The 22,061-nt window shown below is 41.4% G+C and overlaps 1 protein-coding gene across 3 annotated transcripts in view; it reads right to left on the bottom strand.

Moving 5' to 3' along the window:
- Positions 1-22,061, bottom strand: part of RNF144B (ring finger protein 144B) — a 76,201-nt gene that overhangs the window by 19,221 nt on the left and 34,919 nt on the right. For all 3 annotated transcript variants that reach the window (XM_074829296.1, XM_074829307.1, XM_074829287.1), the window contains 2 exons: positions 19,684-19,872; positions 6,450-6,554 (listed from right to left, as the gene is read on the bottom strand). In XM_074829296.1, coding sequence (XP_074685397.1) covers positions 6,450-6,554; positions 19,684-19,848 — 270 coding nt within the window. In that variant the 5' untranslated portion in view covers positions 19,849-19,872. The remainder of the gene's footprint in view (positions 1-6,449; positions 6,555-19,683; positions 19,873-22,061) is intronic.

Genomic DNA, 22,061 nt, shown 5'->3' with positions numbered 1-22,061 from the left:
ATATTGGGTTATGGTTACAATAAAAACCTATGAAGAAATGAGAAGCAAGAACTCTCCTCTCCTGAAAAGATGTTGAGTTCAGACTTATCGGACTGTTGGGAGTTGAACTAAGTTTTCTGGTTTTCTATACCCTGTAAGCAACACCTGCAGTTAAAATACTATTATTATAGAACACAAGAACATGTAGGAGCTCTTGCTAAGAACAGCAGCTTTCACCTGAAGTAAAAATACCCATGGAAAAAAAGCAAAATTTTGAAGGCTTACTACCACAAAAGGCTCTAGCTAGACCTTTGCCAAGTGTCCAAAAGATTGCCCGGCATGGTACGATAACCGGGGGTGCTGTTACTACGCGAGACAAAAGAGCAAAGAAAGGAAAATGAAAGGGTTTTAAATAATTTGGTTCAGGTTACACGGGGGCAGACTGTTCCTTGTAACCCAGGCAGTGCAGTAACTAGGAGCCAAAAAAGAACAACTCCCCTGTTTTTAAACACTGGCTACCACACTGGAAAGGGAAAATCACTACTCCACCTATTCTCAGGCTTTCAAGGGAGATGCAAGGAGGCAATCAAGAAAACTGAATAGATCCTACTTCCTTTCACACCCATATGAATCAAACCTCAATAATGCCGAGGGAGGGAAGTTCACCAGGACAAGTGCTTCTCCCCTTCCCGCTTTAGCAGATACGTAGCAAGGGCAGATCCTGCGCACTGGCAGCAGTAACAGCCACTTACAAAGTGTTGCACTGCCACCTCTGCGAAGGTCCCACTCACAGAGGCACTGTTTAATTTTGCAAGGAGTGCAAAATAGTTTTAACTTGGGCTGTGGTTTGTTTTTGAAAGGGGTATGGGAGTTCAATCTCTCTGCTGTTAGAAATCACACCCACACCTTTCTTCATCAGCTACTGTGCTCAATAGAGTCATCTGAAATACTAAATTATTCATTTTCTCTATTAAGGAGCTCTTCTCTAATTTAGTGACAAATAAAAACAAAATTAAGACTCTCTCATTTGCTCCCCTTGGATTTATTTAAAAATGAGTAAATAAGAAGAACAAAAATTTTAATTTTTGACCCTGAAAAAGATAGGTCAGCCTGCAACATTTTCTCACCTTCCTCCTCATTTTACCATTTCAATCACCCCTGGAAAAATGTAAACCAATTTTCAAATTAAAAATAAAACTGGTACTTTAAACTGACTCCCAGTGGGATTTTTGTTCAGCTATGTATAGAATATAACGCAATTAAGAATTCTAAGATCTGGGTCACTGTCCCATTTCAGTATTGCTTTACAAAGCACTGACAACCCTCTGTCAGGTTAGCCCTGGCGTAGATCACAGATCTACACAGACAGAGGGACAATAAGTAGAATCTCCACTGCATGCAAAGGGGTAATTCTCCTTGTCAAACTTAAGAGGCAAAAGAAGAGCCCCAATCAGTATCATCTCCTTTACTGCCTGCTGCACAGTTTCTATCCAAACCAGATTATGTATGCATGGATCATTGGCATCAATTTTACAAGCTTCAAAACAATACAGGAATCAGAAATAGCAAAGCACAATCCCCTAGACATTATCCACGTGAGTATTGCATTAGAAATCCCTGTATGCAGTTGAGACTTACCCTGATTCATAGCTTACACTGATGATTGGATTTGCACCAAGTAAAACCATTTCAAACCATGATAAATTACCCCTTATTTAGATTAGGGATATTAACTGGTCCAATTAAATCAATGGAGCAAATTCCCAAGAGAGACAGGAATATTCTAGACAGAAGTTGTCTGCATGGTTAAAGAGAACTGTATTAATAGAAGATGCTCCTTCTACCTTCTGCTTCCAGGAAGGAATACAAATCATCTTTGGTTATTGTACTATTAGAGCTTGAAAGGACAGTTTTCTTGTTTAACCAGACTGCTTTTAAACTTTCCTCTTTTTTGTGTAACCAGCTATCTGAAACAAAGTTTGTAGCCAAAATCATTGTCTTCCCATCACCAACACCCACTTATTTCTACTTAAAACCAACTATACCACAAGCAGCTGCAATCTTAATGTAACAGGTCAAGGTATGACCTAGGATTGCACTTGATTTCAAGCACTCTAGTGGAACAATTCCTTCTGCTTGAATGCACTATTTGTCAAACCAAAAAAACTGCTGGGGAACCTACCTGTTTTAACTAGATTTTGTTAAAGCAAAAAAAAAAAACCCACAAAAAAACCCAAAACAACAAACAGAGGGGTTTTAGAAAACATTTTCAAAGTACTGAAAAGTACAATTTTCTCGTTCAAATGACCATTCATTTTAAGTTTTTTAAAAATAAAAACCTGGAACATTTTCTTCTGAGGTCCAGAGGGACACAAATACCAAAAGTAAAGAAGCCTTAATTGCCAACATCTCTTATACACTGTGAATAAGCAGTTTACGCTACAAACACTGATGAAATACTCAACTGTTTCAGAGAGACACATTCCTAATATTCACATTTGCTCATTCTTCATGAGAGACACAAGAAGAAATTCTATTCCCTGTTTAAAATGTCAACCAGAGTTTTTGCTGCCCTCCACCCCTTGAAAGCAACACAAGAAGTACGTGTCTCAGAATCAAGGCAAGAGCTGTGAAAAAGCTCTCATAATTTAGTACCAAACTAGATAAACTCTGAAGAATTTTATTGAAAAGATAAAACAGACTTAATTCACAATGAAGACAAATAGGTCACTGGAAAGCACTGAAGAAATGTTACACATCTTGAATAAGGACCTTGAGAGAGGGGAGTAGAGGAACTTTCATAGCTATAATGTGTTATAAATTGCTTACAAGCTTTGCTATTAATTGTTCAGTTTCCTTATCGAAGAGAGCTCAATCCAAAATGCACTGAAGTCAATGAAAAGGCTTTACTTCACTTCAAATTATGCCTAAATTCACCTTATCTCCCTTGTGCAGCCTAGGGCAAAAGGCATTTAAAAAGCAAACAGAGAAACCACATTAGTGAACATAATTAGACACAATTTAGGCCAAAGTATAGAAACCAATTTAACACCCTATCCATGACAAAGACAGTTTGAACTGCTACTTTTTCTCCAAACTGTAACAGTACCTGCTAAACATCAGCCACAGCAGAGTGTGAAATGGACCTAACATGAAAAAGACACTTTTTAAAACCCTGATGCTAACACAGGGGAGAACAAAAGACTAATTTCCCCCACCTCCCCAGTACAGGCAACACATCATTCCTCATGGCACTGTCCTGGTGAGGAATCTTTTCCTGCCAGAAGCCAGAGACCAAACATCCAGACCCTCCAGAGCTGAGAAGGCTCATACGTTTACACCAGGAGTTTCAGAGTGTGTAATGAATAAACTGTAATTCTAAATAGTACTTCCATGCCAAACAACAGCCATATTTAAGCACATTCTCTACTATCTGAATAAGGTTCTGTTTTTAAATTGAAACGAAGAAATTAACAGTCAGATTCCAATATGTTAAGCAGGTATTCTTTATTAGCAGCACTGGGGTTGCCCTGGGGATTCTCCACCATAAGGGCTTCCAAGAACTAGCAAGGGACATCAGTTTACATACACACAAATAATACACATTCATTAGATTTCCTGGAAAGGGGTATCTTATAATAATGAGTTCCTGGAATTAATTTACATAGTCTGAGCATGCATAGTAAAAATAGAGTGAGGGTCTTCGAAGAAGTATCACAGAATCACAGAATCATCAAGGTTGGAAAATACCTTGAAGATCATCCAATACAACCATTAACCTAACACTGACAGTTCCCAACTACACCAGATCCTTAAGCGCTATGTCAACCCGACTCTTAAACACCTCCAGGGATGGGGACTCCACCACCTCCCTGGGCAGCCCATTCCAACGCCTAACAACCTGTTCTGTAAAGAAATGCTTCCTAACATCTAGTCTAAACCTTCCCTGGCGCAACTTGAGGCCATTCCCTCTTGTCCTATTGCTTGTTACTTGGTTAAAGAGACTCATCCCCACCTCTCTGCAACCTCCTTTCAGGTAGTTGTAGAGGGCGATGAGGTCTCCCCTCAGCCTCCTCTTCTCCAGACTAAACAACCCCAGTTCCCTCAGCCGCTCCTCGTACGACATGTGCTCCAGACCCTTCACCAGCTTCGTTGTCCTTCTCTGGACACGCTCGAGTAATTCAATGTCCTTTTTGTAGTGAGGGGCCCAAAACTGAACACAGTAATCGAGGTGCAGCATCACCAGCGCCAAGTACAGGGGCAAGATCACTTCCCTGTCCCTGCTGGCCACGCTATTTCTGATACAAGCCACTTGGGAAACAAACACAAGCAAAACTTTCATGCATCACAGTTTAGTCTTAATCAGAAATTCATTGGTTTGAGCCCTTTCAATAATAGCTTTTAAAGGCCACATTTTCACATAGAACAGCCTTTATAGATAAGAAAAAAGAATAGAGTGCTCATACATAATCTGTAGTTTACATACTAATCTTTCAGGTTATTAAATGGGATAATCTATTTTTTCTATTGTTCCTGGGAATTCTGGGGGGTTTTATTCCTTAAAGAAATAGGTATTTGGTAAAATACATAAGCAGTTCATTTTAACCAGGTTGGGGGCCTGTTTGCTTTTCAAGTGGAAGGTCTGTGTTTCAAGTGCATCGCCAAAAGGGAGCATCAGAACACTCATTCATCCACGGGACACTAATGCACATTCGGGCTGTTTAGTCACTCTGCCTTCAGCCCAAAAAACACCCAAGGATTAAGCTAATGGTCCATTAATACATGCCCTGGAGTGTTCTCCTGCTTTACTAACTGGAAATACATCTCTATAATTCCTATAGCATCATAATCCTATTTTAACAGAGCAGAATTCTTCCTCCCATTTGTTAATTTTCTTTAAAAGAACACATTTTCAATAAAAACTAGTTGTCTCCAATCTGGTGCAATGGGTGGGAGGGACATTGCTACGCCCCCTCTGTATCTATGCAGAAGAAAGGAGGAAGGGAAACAGCTGGCTACTTTCCACAACAGCTGGATTCAGCCAAAGAAAAGCTCCACCATACGCCTGCATGCCATAACAAACATAGCTGCAACTCCTAGGCCCTGATTCAGCTAAGCATGGTGTTTCAAATGTATGCTGGAGAGGAAAGCTTGAATTTTTATGGAGAAAAAGGCATTTCTGGTATTGGGAGTTGCACTGCCACTAATTCCGTTTGAACAGGATTGTATACTTCTACCAGAGTTATGTCATCTGTATACACAGGGCTCAAGGGAAGGCAGAAGATAAGCTTCTTTTCTTCAGTTCAGGATGGAGATCTGATTCTCCTTGATTTTATCCCTGAAAACAAATGCAGAGAGAACACACAAAACCAGCCAAAATCCCTTAGCCATCTTTTTTTCCTGGTTTAGTTTTTTTCCTGCTTGTGTTCTTAGGCCTAGCAGGGACCTACCTGGCTCACAAAGCAAGCAAGCAAGAATAGCCGCAGGACAACATCACATTTGCTCGCAGTCTTCTGTGGCCTTCTAGATGCACAAAACAGCTAGTACATCTGAGGGTTCCAGCCACACTGCCAACAGCTCTTCCCCATGTCATGGGTTTGATGCTAAGCCCAATTCAGAAACTTTACACCAGCTCTATGTCAGGCAGGAGGTTGCTTGAGCATTGCTGGGAGGCCATCCGGCAGTCTGGCAGGGGCGGCCATCTACAGCCCCCTTGAACCTCATCGTCCCAAGCAGCGCAAGAAGGTCTAAGGAGCACATTTTTCCTCCAGTTTTTCCGTCTCCAACTTTCAAACTGGACTTTCCAGTTTGAAATCACTTTACTCTGGGAGATCGTGCACGTGCCAGATGTGCTAACAGCTCTGCATAAACCTTATTTAGCTTCTGAGCTCTCTATCTCTCCCGTATCTGCCTTGGGAATAAAGACACTCTTCATATCTCTTAAGACCTACTTCCACGCAGTGCTGTGCAGATACTTTTCTTTCCTTATAACTATAGACTCTTGTGTGTTTATATTGGACTACAGATTAATTGTTGCAGCCCAATATAAACGCATACGAAGAAATTCTGGACTTGTGTACCATCAGTTTGAGTTCTTGCTCTTGAGTTAAGAGAGGCACAAGAATTTCAGTGTTTGCAGTCAAATCAAATCTGATTTAACTGACCGTGCTAATGAAGGCTTAGCAGTTCTGGGATACAGGGTATTCTGGTTAAGTCACCTGCATGGGTAATTCAGAGTTTGTCCGGATGCCAAGTAAGCCTTTCCTCAAGGCACAGAGGGAGGGAAAAAGGAGCAAAATCCTTGAAAAACATCTGTTTGTTTCTAGTTCCTCTTGTCAGTCAGGCTTCTTGCCAAAAGCTCATTAAAGGTAATTGAAGGGAGTAAAAAGTGTATGGTTGTATTTATTATGTAGATAAAGAAGTTTTGGGGGCTTACATTAAAAAAAAAAAAAAGAAAAAAGTGTTGATACCTCTGCTTCTTGTAGGGTCCCATGGTTCAAGCATACCATGTCTGGACACGTGATAGGAGAACCACAACCTTCTTGAATTGCCAGCTGCATGTACTGTTTTAGGCACTAAAAACAAGTAAAGAAAAGGAAAAAAAAGTTATAGCCCACATGTTGGTAACAGACAGATGCTAGAGATGCTGCACAGCTACCACCTCCACTGCCTTAATTGGCTGTCCTGAAGCTCAGGACAGAAAACATCAATTATTATAAGCGTGAATGCTACAAGTCATTACATTGGAAAGAATGCAACAAAGAACAATTAATTATGCATGACTTCATCTGCCGAGCATTGCGTTTACCCAAGTCAGCAAGTCGGTCCTTTCAGTGCTAACAACCCCTATGCTCTTAAACTGGGATTGGAGGATTTGAGTGAGGGGGAGTATCCTTCATCTTAATTAAACAGGCTTCACTCTTTTGTCTTTCCTTCTGTGTTCTTAATTCAGACTCTCAGCCAGCAGTCTCCATTGTAGGAGACCTCATTTACAAGAAAGAGACTACTGTTCTCAGCTGCATAAAAGGGGAAGGGGGTTTATAACCTGGTTAGGAGTTTATAATCTGCCCTTGTAAAATGCGCAGCTATCAGTTCTTCCCCCACCTCCTCCCTCCTCTCTTGCCCCCCCCCCCCCCCCCCAAGATCAGGTAATTTCCATGGTTTATCAGCCTCTAGTCTATTGAGCAAGAGTTCAAAGTCCACTTCCAGCATGGAGGCCACCTTATGAATGTTTCCAAATTGTTTCATTACATACAAATGGCAGGCCTCCCCCCTCCAAGGAAAATAAGCCCTCTGATCTCCTCCCATTTTATTTAGCATGACAGTTTCAAATATATTCAGCTTGTCTTTTTAATGCATATTATAGAGTCTGCAGTAAAATCATGACAAAACTGGTGCAATGGACCAAAGAACAGTGCTTGAATTGTATCGCCAAACTGCACAAGTAAGTGAGCTCACTTCTAAATCAAACAAAACAACGAAGTCTCCTCAAAATAATGACAAAGCTTACAAATCACTTGTTAACAAAATAATAGAACATGGATTTCTGGCAGATTTTGGTATCAGCTTGCATAGTTTACTGTAAATGAAAACCAACATATTTTACAAGCAGCAGGATGAATGCAGCTTTGTTTCCTACAAAATTGTATTTCATACCCACGTGATAAACCTCTCCTCCTCAGTACTGCCTTCTTCCCTTATTGCCCCATCAGTTTTCAAGAAATATGTCAAAGCATAAGGTCTTTGAGACCTCTCTCTGCCTCTCTGCCAACTTTAGGAACAGGCATTGAGTTCAAAAGCTACTAGGTGGGTTGTGGGAAAATCACAGTCTTTCAGAGCATTGGTTCTGGTAAAGCCCCAGGACTCCACAAACCATTTTTTCAGTACTTGTAGGCATTTAACATTCAAGTCTGCATTAGTTTGGGCTGTTCTGAGAAGGTCTTGCATATTGTGCTCTGATTAAAGAAATTTCCTCATTTGTATTTTTACTGGAAAACTGGTACTCTCTTAAATGTCAGGATAATTAGGACTTTTACAAATGGAAATGAGGTTTCCTTATTATTCTGTCTGTCTCTCTACTGAAATATCCACGTCCATATGTTTTGGTTAATTCTGATGAACTATATGGAGACATTAGTTCAAGCAAGTAGAATCAGCTTAACTTAGTGGCATTTTAAATGAGCTTACTTTTGATTAGTAAATATTTGAAGTGTATTCATTTAGAAGAACATAGGGGTATAACCTAAATGGTAAGCTTTAAATATCTAGTTCATTAAGCACTAATGGGTTCAGTTCCAGCACGCACCCCTATAAGAAAGCAGTAGAGCAGGCTGTAAGGAATTTATGGTGCAAGTAGTATGTGGGAGGTGAGGGAGATACTCACAGGTGAAGAGCAAAGAAACCATCATGTCAGTAACTGAAGGCAGTACTGGCTCCCTAGGGAATATCAGCCCAGATTTAACCAGAAGCTATTCTTTTATTATTCAAACAGCAGTCTCAGTGCCCTGTCCCATCTCTTCACCCATCTCTCCCAAAGCCATCTAGGCACAGTGCTTATAAAAAGTCATTTTAACCACCAGATCAAATCACCCCACTAGCACACACAGCTCCTCCACAGAGCTGTAAGCAGAAGCAGGTACATAACCATGGAGGTGCCTGGGAGCAGGTACCCTAAAGACATCGGAGTTGCCAGGGCCCTGCCCACATCTGCTGCCACCATGTTCAGGACAGTGGCAGCAGATGACACAGTGAAAGCCAAAAAAAAGTGTCCCCAGAGCCCAGGGTGGCTCCCAGTGCCATTACTGATGCAGATGGAGACTATGGGTGACCTGCTCCTGCAGCCTCACATTCATTAAGCACCTGGCGTTGCCCCCATGCTTCAGACCACATCACAGGAGAAATGGGATATCAAGTGCTCACTCCCTGCACAAATTTCCTCCCTGGTTTGTGCCTGTATCCAGCCTCCACCATGACAGATGCAAACAGAAAATTCTGCCCTCTGAGTCCCTTCCCCAAAGCCTGCAGGCACTGCAGTGTGTTGGGTGCGCTTCTTAGATAAGTGGGTGATGCTTCAGCAGAGCCTCCTTACATCTCACCCCCTCTCCTCATGGGAGACCTGATTACTTTCTGGATCAAGTCTCGGGGCAGCATTTGGGAAAGGCGGAATGCTTCCCCCCCGCCAAAGCATTTAGTGTGTTTTAATTCGTCAGCAAGCATGGGAGAGCAACCTTTTACTTTCACTGAGATCCTGTCTTCTGTCTCCTCTGTGGTGCTGCCCGGTATTTAGTAATTTGTTTTGACAGCATGGTGCAGTGGATTTGTATTCTGGGGGCAGCTCAGGTCAGCTGGTTACAGAGGGAGGACAAAGCCTGAGAAGTTACTGCAGGCCTAGCAGCAGCCCAGAGGCTTGCTCTTAATTTAGACTTCCAGGACAGAAGCTCAGAGCACTGACAATTACCCTTCCGTGCAAGGATGGGCATGAAGCTCTTAAGGAGCTTCGATCCACAGTATGGATTTTGCAATCAGTTTCAATATGCAGTATCTAAATCATTAGGGGTACCAAGCCAGGAGAACAGACATCTCTGAGGATTGCTAATGCATCTGGATTCTCCTTCTCTTCTAGCTCACCGCGTGGTTGTAGGTGAGGATAGGTGAGCAGCGGGAGCCTTCTATGATAATTTTAGAGGGAGATTTGGAGATTTTATAATAGGTCTGTGCCATGCCATGGATCTTCAAATGTTTCACAGAAAACCTCCCTGTTAAATAGTTTTTATAGGTATTAAATCTTTTGCCTTGATTTTCTGTGCTTGGAGAAGGTACTGTGGGTGCAATTCAAGAAGCTGATGGACTTAAAGGTGCTGGGAAACTTGAAGGAAGCATTTAACATTTAACCACTGAAGGATTAAACTTCTTACCTAAGTTAGTACATGAATAAAGATGTGAACTTCTTGTTCCCTCTTTCACAAGTTAGCGGCAAAGAAAAGACAGTGGAAAATCACTAAAATCTTAAAACATGCCTTCCCTTTAACAGTAAGACTGTTTTTAGAGGGGTTTTACTATTATTTACAGCTTGGCTACTAATTTAGCTACTTACTTGAAAAGTGGCAAATAAAAGTATCTGAAAAGATATACAAGCTGCAAATGTGATGAAAAGAAGATTCAATGTCTATATAATGAATCATGACTGACCTTCTCAGCAGTATGTCCTCCCACATTATGGAGAATACATTATACAGACATAAAATAGTAAGACTTTCTATGCATTTTGTCTAAAAAAATCAGCAGTATCTCAGTTAGGAAAACTGCACACACTACATAGGCTACTTAATTGCTCTACATAGTGAAGGTAAAATCAAGATACTCAGCCTTCTGTGGTATTCGAGTTCCCTGAAAGGATCTTAATCTTGACATCCAAGAAATCACCAGGTCTCAACACCCTTGGGCTACACTCTCCCACCAATTTCCCACAGTGCGGTGACTTATAAGCACAGAGAGCAGTCAGTGGCTGGAGAGGCCATACCACAGGACCTGTGGCTTACAATGACAGTCATACCATCATCTTACTCTCCATGGCCAGAGCAAATCATCAACAATGACCTTCCTACCAGCACAGTGAGGTTTCCGCGAATGTGTCACATGGTCAAGGCAGAATTGTTGAGGCAACAGACTAAAAATCTACTGAGGTCTTGCTGAAGAGGTCTGAATCCTGCTGACTACAGATTAAATTGGAGGTTTGGCTCTATTAGGTTCACCCCTCAAATAAATGGTAGACACCAACAAAAGGAATTTTAACTTCCATACCTGCAGGTATGCCCTAATCAGTTACGTTCAGTTTACTCAGGTTTTCCCTACTGAGCAACTCTTTCATGTCCATGTCTGTGTTTTGGGATACATAACAAAATACTGATGCAATCAAGCAAGAGGAATCAATTCAAATGTGATAATGTAATTCCACCAGTAAAACTCAGTACACGTAACAGAAGGTTTTGGTGCTGATCTAGTTTTGCCAAGAACATTTTGCTCCTGATGGACTATTGTCAACTTCAGTGGAAAGAGTACTACAAGTAATTTTTTCTCTGCGTGAGATTCATAATGTATAATCACACCTTTTTAAAATAATTTGCTGTCTAAGCATTTTAGGGCAAGAATTTTTTTCCTCTTACATTGTTTTTGTCTTTCAGGCTGTCACCTTCCTCTATTTAAAAAAATAAGGTCAATATCCATCTACCTACTTCACAAAATGCTACTCATGAGTATCTAGTAAGTTAAAGCCTGTAAAGTACCTGGATCAATTTATCATGCAACATATATGCATTTCTTTTTTAGTTTGCAGGACTTGTTAGATTACAATTTAGGCAAATATTTACATATGCCCCAAGTACACATTCCTCTCCTGGAACTAAGGCTTTGTTGAAAGTGTATGTTGTAACATGAGGGAATAATCTTTAAAAAAACACTGAAAAGCCCAAACTAATGCACAAACTAATAACATAAAAAATTCCTTCTTCAGTAATAAACACTTCCTCTAATCTTTGAAAGTGTTTTCTATGGTCAACTGCAAGCCCCAGGAATAGAAAATTCTGTTCAGGCTATTAATGGATTCTTCATTTCAACACTTCTCCTACATGCTGCTCTAATTTCAACATTTTTTTTTTCCCAAAGTATATTGTAAGTAGGGGATTTTTAATGTACTGACAAACAAAAAAGAAAACCCAGCCAAAAAGTCTGCTTGGCAATGTATTTAATCTGCAAAGGGACCGTAACAGTTCTGCATTTTAACATAAGAATGAGTTCAAAGTATAATTTCAGTATTATGTTGCTAGGTAATGACGTGACAAAGGCACTATATCCCTCTCACTGTGAAATCTTATGTTTCTATTCAAAGCCATTTTCAGATAATCTCTGTACCAGAGACAAAAGATAGATCTGTCATTCCTACATATTACTTTTTCAAGTACCTTGACATGTTCTATTACCTTGTTCATCTCCCATCTGCATGCAGCTCTTCAGCTCCCTAAATGCAGCCTCATTCATTTGGGATGCAAAAGTATAAAAGGAAACCACATATGTGATGTGACAAAATGGAACAGGTAGTTTTATTAAGAAACATGGAGGGATGGCTAGGAAGAAGAAAGAAGTGGAAAGCACTGGCCTGTTTTCCTGTTGAATGCTACAGATATTGCTGCTAGCCACTGTGCAGCATTTGACAGAGGACAAGTACAGGTATTTGTCTTTAATTAAATTGTGGAAAGGGAGAAAAATGGATCCACGGTATTTCTTAACCAGTACTAGGGCATGCTCTGTATTAAATATGAAAATGCAAGAAATGATTGAAGGCATCTTGCCAAAACAAGAAGGTCTTTCCTACTAATGTATAACTTGAAGACAATTTCAATTTCAGAAAAAATAAGAAAACCTCAGGTTTCCATCTTAAAATCCACAGGACTGATTCAAAATGTTAAATCCCTCTTCCAGATTTGTCCTCAAAACTGTATTGGTTTGGGTTTAGGGTTTTTTTAGGATTAGTCTTTTTACAAATTTAAAATTTGAGCAGGGTGGGGAAAAAAAAAAGACTGTATATGGTTTGCATTCCAGAGTGTCTTATGATTCAGAACAAATTAACAGATAGGCATTTAGTTTTAGTTTCAGTTCTGGTCAGTGTTTGTATACTTTTTGTTCAATAAGACATAACTTTCATTTCTTTCTTGTCATTTATAAATGTTACTTCTTCACTGCATACACGAGACAATGTAGTAGTCATGTAGCTTTAAATGGAATATGTAGTATTATTGACTTCGATGAGACAGTTCATGTCAGAATTCTAAATTTAACCACCTGATCCTCTCAGCATTTAATCGTGTACTCAAATAAATATACACTCCCCCCCCTCAAACAGTACTCATAGTGTTTATGACAGATCTACATAATGTTTAGTAATATGTTCATCCTTGTCATGACATCTGCACTTCTGCATGTTCAATCTCTAAAACGGGCCAGTCACTTTCAATGTGTGGTAACTGAACTCCTGGAATCTCTCAACTATTTCTCAACAGGTCTTAAAGTTAGATGAATCAAGTCTATTGGCAATTAGCTTGGAGGCATCTGCACTTCCCTCAGAAAAAAAATGTGAGGCTTTTCCAATTAAATAACATTTTTTAAAACTACACCACAGAAATAGCTATTTATTAATTTGTTAGAAATAAACCTATGATAGACACAGTTTAAAGTGAAAAACAGAAGTCCAGTGAAACATGCATTTGTATTGCCCAATCTCTATTTTAACTGCTAAGGACCAGATGCAGTGATAAATGAAGTTGCTTTCAAATGGATAGAAGATCAGGCCACTTAAGAACCCTAATGAGAAAGATGCTTGAAAGAAAGTGAAAAAATGCCCCTTTAGCCTCAAATTACACATGGTCACCTCGTGGCTCAGTAGGAGGGAAGGAGTAACATCATTGACAAACATTTTATTTTGTCATGACCAAGTGAAAACACCAAGCAAACATGACAATGGACCAGAATATATAATGGCCTCCAGCTGCTCCACAAGACTATTTTTTAGGGGATCTTTCAAGTATTTCTGAGAAATACATTGTCATCAGCTTTGTCTCAAAAGATCTACCATCAATGGTGCTAGATTCTGCTCAGATACATAGTCTAAAAACAATTTACACATGGCCTTCCACATCCTGGTAGTCTTTCATAAAAGTCAGGATAGGTTCCTGGTAATTATGGCCATGAAGTGGTACCACCAAACAGAAAAGGACCAGAAAATAGGACCAGAGAAACTCACCCTTCCCAAAACTGAACCAGCTGTGAATACCACTTCTCTTGCAAACAAATCTGTGTCAGGCCAAACCTGGCCTTACCAACAGCTACAAAACAGACATGACCATGAGGCTTATGTCACAGGCTGGCTCAGTTACTGTGGCACTCTGAGGCATTGACAACTTCCTTCACATCTGTTTCTTCATTTGTTAAATGGAGATAACACCAACTTCACAGATGCAGTGCTGTCATTAAACATGTTAGTTCCCTCTTCTTCACCTGTCTTCCCTTGGCCACCATCCAGATGCTGGCACATCTATCGACTTCAGAAACATGTAGCTCCTCTTCCTGAATAGTAGCATCCATCAAAAGGCAATGGGTACATTTGTGCTCTTCTGGTACCCCTACTAACTCTGCCTTTGGTCTAACTCTGCACAGAAACACATGCAAGAAGTTCTTAAACCATCTAAATTACTGTAAAAGTGCTATGTGTTCAGCGCCAATATTAGCAGGTGTGGGAATTTTCTTTTTTATAATTTTAAAACAAAGCTATTCTGAAAGATTTCAAATGTTGAGCTGGGAAAAAGAATCCAAAACGTCAAAACTTGACAGCTTGCTACCTGTGATGGAAGCACAAAACAACCTGAGGTGAGCTTTATATAAAGTAAGTGGGGCATTGCACAACAAGGTCTATTTAGGAAGAGGAGAAGGTAGTGTTCTGGTGCAGCCATGAGTACATGCAGGTGTCACCTAGGATGGGGGAAAGAGGAGGAAGAAGAGGGGACCAAACCCCTTCTTGAAAATTAGCACAAAGAAACAGAAGACATACTGAAATCCAGTATTGGTTAGATGAAAGCAAATCCAAATTTTCTCTTACTCATAAATTTTACTAAGTAGTCTTTCACTGGAATATTCATGTACATTTATTTACTCCATTTAGCAGGCATCCCACGCTCTTTGTCATCTGCCTCCTCCTTGTCCTTGATCTACTTGGTCTCCTCTGCTCTCAGGCTTTTCTGCCCATGCTTTTTGCTGATGATGCTGACCCTTCACATCAGTTTGTCTCCAGCTCTCCAGCATCCCCCTGCAGAAGCGATCTGAGGTTTCACAGCACTAAGGACATAATGTCAATATTTAGTCACCCGAAGGAGGCAGGGCAAGGTACACCTGCTCTTCAAAAGGTTAAGGAAAGCAGAGGAGCCTTAGAGTGTCCTGCTGGTGAAATGCAACAGAGAAACTCCTATTTCTGGAAGGGTTTTCCCTCACCCTCTAGCAAAAGTAGCTGGCAGTAGCATGCAAGCCCCTCTCTCAGTGGCTGCAGCCTCCCAAGGCCCTGACTCACCAGGCAGGCAGCTGCCCAGGGCACTGTGCTGCCAACAGCAGCAGAAGAGCCTTTTTTGCCCGTGTCTAGCCCTGGCCTTGCTGTCACACATAGCTACAGCGGAAGAATCTTGTTCTTCCAAATGCCTTTGGATCACCTACTTGTAGAACAGACAAGACAGCACAGAAGCTACCTGTGCTTCTAGTCACCATTTCACACTTGACTTCTCCTTTAAAGGTTGCATGAAGCTTAATCTCATTTAGACCACACTGTGTGCACCAAAATAGCAAACAGGTGGATCATGATATTTGTTTTGCACATTTTGTAACTCAGTTACTTCACACACTTCACCGAAGTACAAGACCCAACAAAGAATGTGCTTGGAAAAAGGGAAGGGTGAATCATGCTAATTCTGTATAAACATGTGCTGACAACACAGAAGAAAAATGAAAGTATCTTCTGTTTTCAGAGTTTGTTACATGTTGTCATAGGCATCTTGACACACAAGATGGATATAAGCTGCTGCTTGACATAAATAGCAGCAGTGCCATTTATTGCTCACCTGGCTCTCATCACTCTGAAATGCTTAGGAGAGGGAAAATGAGGAAAGATAAAACCAAACAGAAGTGGTGCATGGGGAAGAAGCTGACACCAGCTTTTTTACTGACCCCCAAAAGCACGTTTTCCATAACAGCACTGCACTGGTTCCCTTCTGTCATCACTGCCACCAGGGCAATCTTACCACACCTGGTAAAACCTCGCCTCCATGACTGCTTACAGGCTACCAGACTCGCACCGAGTCTTCCATAGCGCCCTTAGTATTTCCAGTATTATTGCTAGTCCTGCACTCCTCAGTACTGCTTCCAAAGGGTAACTCATGCTGTGCCAGCTACCAGAGCATTTCTAGTAAGAGAAAGCGAGGTGCATGCAATCACACCATTTGTTGTCTCTCCCAGGTGTTTTCTCAGTTTCAGTCCGGTTTTGAAAACTTGGGAATCTCCAAGATGTATTACTTTCCAGCCAGTCTAATGAGAGCCAAAGCCTGGGCAACACCCAGTGCCCCCTCCAAAGGCAAAGCAGGGAGGTCAGCCTGTCCATTTCTGGCAACACTCCTGACTCTTGCCTGAGGCACCACTGGAGCTATCTGGGGAAGGAAGAAGAAGAGCAAAGGACACAAACATGTAGGAAAATTGACTAGAAATAAGTGTAATATTAAAAATATAATTTTATAAGTGTATAAATCAGGATGTAATTAATACTAGTTTGCTTTGGACTCAGATATAAGTGCACTGAAATACTCTATTTTGTAACACTGTAATGGTGTAGCCACATACAGTGTTGTAATTATTTTATGTACATATGTGAGCGATGTGACAACCACAGGGGCAAAAACCTCTGTAGTTGCACATGGATGCACCCAGGGAAGAAAAAGTTGCAAGGCAACAAGATAAGCACAAGGGACTGCAGATAGGAAGGACATCCCACCAAATATACAAGAAGGATCACTGGCAAGACAAAAAGTGAGTTAAGCAGCATCAGGTACACATGAGATCCCCTCCCCTTTAGGGAATGGGACAAGTAGCATTAAACTGTGCAGCTTAAGCAATACATATATTTCTGAATATATATATGTAGGAGTGTGCACCACAGCATGGCCCTCTGCCAAGGTTTTATAGGTATAGAAAATGACCTGAATAATATAAAGTGCAGTCCTCTAAAACTTTTGCAGGTAAAATATACCTCACAGCCAACCCTCTTCAGAGATCAGTGTTTCATTCAAAACTAATATAATCCAAACACAATGAAACCAAGCCACCAGGTACACTATAGCTGTTTCCAAATTCTTGGGATGTATAAATGTGTGCTTTATCTCACATTTCAGTGGACTCCTACATCAACAGCAACAAATGTTGAGAAATACAAGGCTAATGCCTCTTCAGACCTGACTGGGCTACCAAGTAAGATGGCAAGTGTGTTCTGCAAGCTGTCTGCTTTTTCTGCTTCTTATTCTCTAAATAGAGAGAGTACAAATGTTTGTAGCTATTTGAAAAACTCCTGTCTTACTAGCAACATTACACCAAAATGCAAACATACACCTCCTTAAACACAGTTTACTTACTTTGGCTAGAATACAGCTTTTACGAGGTATAATGTTTATTACAAGAGTTTCTAAGGTGAAAGAATAGCTGTATACAATTCTAACTCATTTAAATTCCTTGGTTTTACAGGCTACAAGTAAAAAGGAGATATAAGCTCGCCTCCGCAGATGCCTAAATAGCAACAATTTCCAATTATTTCCACAGCCAAAAATGCTATAGTGAAAAACATTCATAGATGCAGAATCATCATTACAGTTAGCAAAAAAACCCACCCCACTTGTAATAGAACAAAAATTTAACAAAACTAACAGTATCACCTTAGCAGAGCAGAACCTGTTATGTCCACGTCAAGTCCTTTTCTATTTCAAATTTAATACTACTCTTGGATCTGTATAATTAACCTTAGTGATAGAAAATTAGAATAAGCTATACAAGCTGAAAGCATTGCTAGCTGAAAAACTGATAGGGGCTCGATCCCATAGCCCACAGTTGACATTCTTCCCCAATATCTGTCTTAAAGGTAGTGTGAAGGTATCTAGAAGCCCTAGCATGGGTGGGAAGAAACTTAGGGCATTGCATACCAGCGCAGCTACTGCAGGCTGTGCCCCAAGCAATCCCCCATGCAAGCCCTGGCACCGAGGCACTCTGTGGCAAGGTGCTTCTGACACTGCTCTTTGGAGGCTGCCCAAAGTTGCAACTCATACAGCCTCCCAGAAACTGCTCTGGATTCAAGACAGAAACCCATATAGGCAGGTTAAAAGTTTCCAGCATCCCCTTTGTTATAGAATGCAAAATCTACATGTCTCATCAACTCAGACACGTCCATCAGAAGGATGTTCAGACAGAGGCAACAACAGCCAGACAAAGGGTAGACATGGAGCATAAGTACACTTGAGACATATTACGCCCACAGAAATAAATAAAGCATGTCTAAAGGCTTCTCCCAGATGCATTCGGCACTCACTCATGGCTGGCTCTTGGTTTAGACAAAGTCAGTCAAGTTTGCACAGATGCCAAACAACTGTGACTGTCCTTTCCATTTTGCTGTCACAGCACTGGAGAGCCAAGCTCCAAGTGGATGCTCTTCCTGCTACTGGCCAGGTAAGGGGTGTATGTATGGGGTGGCAGCTGTGGCACCAACAGCGGACAGGTGGGGACAGCAACATCCCCAGCCATCACTGACTTCCCCCTTTAGCCAGTGACCTGGAGGGGCGGAAAGCCCAGCTCCCCCTGGCACAGTCCTCAGCAGTCCTCCCCTCCCCAGGGGCAAAAGGGTTACTCTGCCCAGCTAACACTGAGGTTAATGTGCCATGATAATGATATTCATGATATTAATGATAATCAGAGTCACTGAATTCTTGGTCAAGCATGGGACCACTCTAAAGGTATCAACTTCCACATTTTTTTTTTAAATTTAAAGCAATATCTTCATTCCTACCTGCTAGGTATGTTCCCTAAAAAATTTTGTTACAAACTAAAATATGGAAATGTTTTGTGGAAGTTGGTATAGAAAAGAAACTTCATGAAGTTCAGGCTGAAAATGCATATTAATCTATCTTATCTTAGTTTCTTGAAACACACAGCTAGGTTCTTATCCCATTTAAGCTACCCTGAATTCAGAGTAAGTGAAGATATTCTCACTCAAGCTGGCTTCACAAATACCAGATTTCTTTCATGAGTTCAAACAATCAAGGGCAAAACTTAAACGTACTTGCTTGATGCTTATCCACAATTTGTTGTTAAAAGTAAAACTAAGTAAATTTATTCTCAAGTTAAAAAAACCAACATCCCTCCAGTGGCTTCTGACCTGTTTCCAAAATCCATTAGTCAGGTACATCAAAGTCACTATTGCCAGAGAAATTGGGTCCATATTCCCATGCTGACAAAGAGACCAGAAGAATACTAATATCTGTAGGGCTTTTATCAGCTCACTCAACCTCCACCTTTATAATTTCCACCAGCTTTATATGATCTGAATTTGTGGGACAGAAAGTCCTCACTGACAACTATAGGCAATGCCTGGGCAACATCCGCGCAGCACTGACTGCAGACGCAAAGGTTCAACAGGCCAAGGTTAATTTTTGTTTAGGTTTTCTGCTCGCCCTTAAAAATTACATGCAAGACTTTAGAGGCCTCTGAGTACTCAGAAAATAATAAAGGGGAACCAAAATCTCACAGTTATCCTATGATGTTTCAAGATTTTACTTAAAAAAAACCCACTGAGATTGCATATAGACGGTGTATGTTCTCTGACAGTCTTAAGATGCATTTTTTTCCCATTTTCTACTGGGATTTATTATTATTTGTCTGTTAGAGTTATGAATTATCAAAAGCAGAATGACAGAGAAATCTTTTCAATAAGGCAAGACAGACTAACACCAAATGCCCTCTAGGAAAGCATCTTCTATCAGCATGGATAACAAATGCTTCTTTTATGGGACAAGCAGTCCCATCTCACAGTTCTGTCTATCTCCCATTACCCTGTTCCTGTAACGTAAAGGCGCTGCTAGGTCTTACCGATGTACAAAAGATGCAGCTGCATTCCTGAAGAGTGGTCATCTTATCCAGGGAATATTCACAGAGACATAGCTTGCAGGTGAACAGGGGCTCCAGAGCTAACTCTCCAGCTTCCGACTCATCAGCTGTCATGGTGTGTGGACAAGCCTTCCCAGCAGAGTCCATTCACTCATTAATGGTCCACTTAGCCTGAAAAGGGAAATCAACAGCTGAAACATCCCACAAGCCATGTAGTCACTTCTCATTGACCTGAAAATTCACAACTCAGAGCTATAAAAACACCTGCACACCCAAATGTCATCTTGGTGCCAGTCTCACACTTCGGGCCACTCAAAACTTACAAAGAAGGTGTCTGAGAGCCCACCTCCCCAAAAGGCCTGAACAGGGTTGGGTTCTCAGAGATCATTCACCTTGCTGGCAGAAAGAACCTCAGTCAGGCCGCTTATCATTATATCAAAAAAAACCCCAACCAAAACTCACACAGATGAGACATTACCTATGTCATATGTAACAGTATAGTGGTCAGAGTCCTCATCAAAGTCCTAGGAGCAGGAATCTGACTTGGGGCAACAAATTCTTAATTTAAAAAGTAAACTGTGTTCATATGTACATACATGTATCACTGTGCCCTCTCGAATGAGTTTCAGTCATACACCTCCCATCCCTATGAATCCTTCAGTCTTCATGGCACCCACACCATTTCAGTGGGCATCTCTACTCCCACCTTCCATCCTGGCTGGTGGCTCGGGAGCTCTCCTGGGCAGTGCAAGGTAGTAGCAAGTAGAGATTCCCACTTCCTAGGCAAGCACTTCAAACATTTAGCCTAGCCTGTAATGTAAGTGGTGGGTACCATGAACTCAACCTTCTTCATGAGTTGTCACTGAGATAATGAGCTAGGAGTCCATGGCAAGAGGGGTTGCAGAGGCATCTAAACCTAGGAAAGAGTTTCAGATTGCATATCCTACTTCATATGGGGTTGGAGCTTAAATCCAACCAAGTAAGCGTATTCCATGTGCAGTCTTTTTTTCTGCATTCCCTTGATTATGCCAGAAAGCTGCCTGCTCAAGTCTGTAGCTTTTGTCCATCCCACTCAGCTGCATCCAGCTCTTCTATCTATTTCACAGGGCTCTTGGGCATCTAACTGAGGTTTGTGAACCATGAACTAAGTGCACTAGCACTTTGAATAGCCACGTTTCCACCACACATTATGTCACAGCAGTGCTTGGGGAAGAAATTTCTATCCTTTGAGAAGTAACAAATGGAAATATCATGCTCCCATGTAATGTAAACACTGCACCATAACCATAAAAAATTTCAGGACCCTCATTGTTACACAGTAACACTGAAAGAGAAATTAAAGAGAATATCCTTGTGCTTAAGCTAAAACAGCGGAAAGCAAATTTGCAGATTTTATTTACCTCAAAATAGACAGTGGGGTTTGGTGCAGTGTTTAAGGCACACAAAAATCTATCCCCATCTCCAAGAAACTTGGCTCAACTTCCACAAATCTGCTTCTGAATACACTTAACTGATGGCAAGAAGGCCTTCACATACAGTTTCTTACAAGCAGAGACCTAGTGGCTGGCTGCACACAGCTGCTTCCACCAGCGCCAAGTAAGAGCGCAGCTCTACTGAATCTAAAAAGCTGCATCACAAATGGAGGCTGCACGAACATGAAAACAACGGAGGATCAAGACCTGTGCGTGTGCCTGTCAGATCTGACATCTCATGAGGCAAACAGGAGACTCGAGCCCTTTGGTCCACTTCTGCTTGCCTCCCCTGCAGTCCTGAGTGTCCTCCTGGCAGGGCTGTCAGGTCACATTTGGCAGCACGTCACTGCTGCCGTTCTTCTGCTGCTCCTAGCGTGGCCAGGCTGGCTGCAGCCAGTCAGTGCATACGCAATGTGCCAGCTTGCAGTACCTGCTGAATTCCTCCCCAGAGGAAGAAATTATGGTGCTCAGGAGCTCAAGGGGTCAGCGTATGTGAAACCTCGCCCCACAGCTCGCACCTCACAACCTGACGCACAGCCAAGCCCCATCCCCAGGCCTGCCCTGTGAGCCTCCTGCCCTGTGTTCCCATGGGTCTGCAGGAAGACACTTTCTCTTCAAAAGCATGAAACCACAACAAATCTGGGTGGGAGCACACTTAACCTCTTTTAATTTTTACACTTTGCAGTTTCCTAGCCTAGCCTGACAGAGAAGCTGTCAGATGTGTCCTTTGGGATGTCTTTCCTGTAAGCACCCTGTTTTAGAGACACAAGAGTCATAGCCAAGATTCTGGCAACCAAATTCCTGGCCACAAATCTAAAGCAAACTCTCGCTTTAATGGCTTGCTATCACTACTTCAAAACATATGCTGTGCCCACATTATTCTTGGCA

This window comes from Strix aluco, chromosome 1, assembly GCF_031877795.1.
Source record: "Strix aluco isolate bStrAlu1 chromosome 1, bStrAlu1.hap1, whole genome shotgun sequence".
NCBI classification, from domain to species: Eukaryota; Metazoa; Chordata; class Aves; order Strigiformes; family Strigidae; genus Strix; species Strix aluco.
Note: the sequence above shows the minus strand (reverse complement) of the source record. Positions and strands in the feature narration are given on the sequence as shown.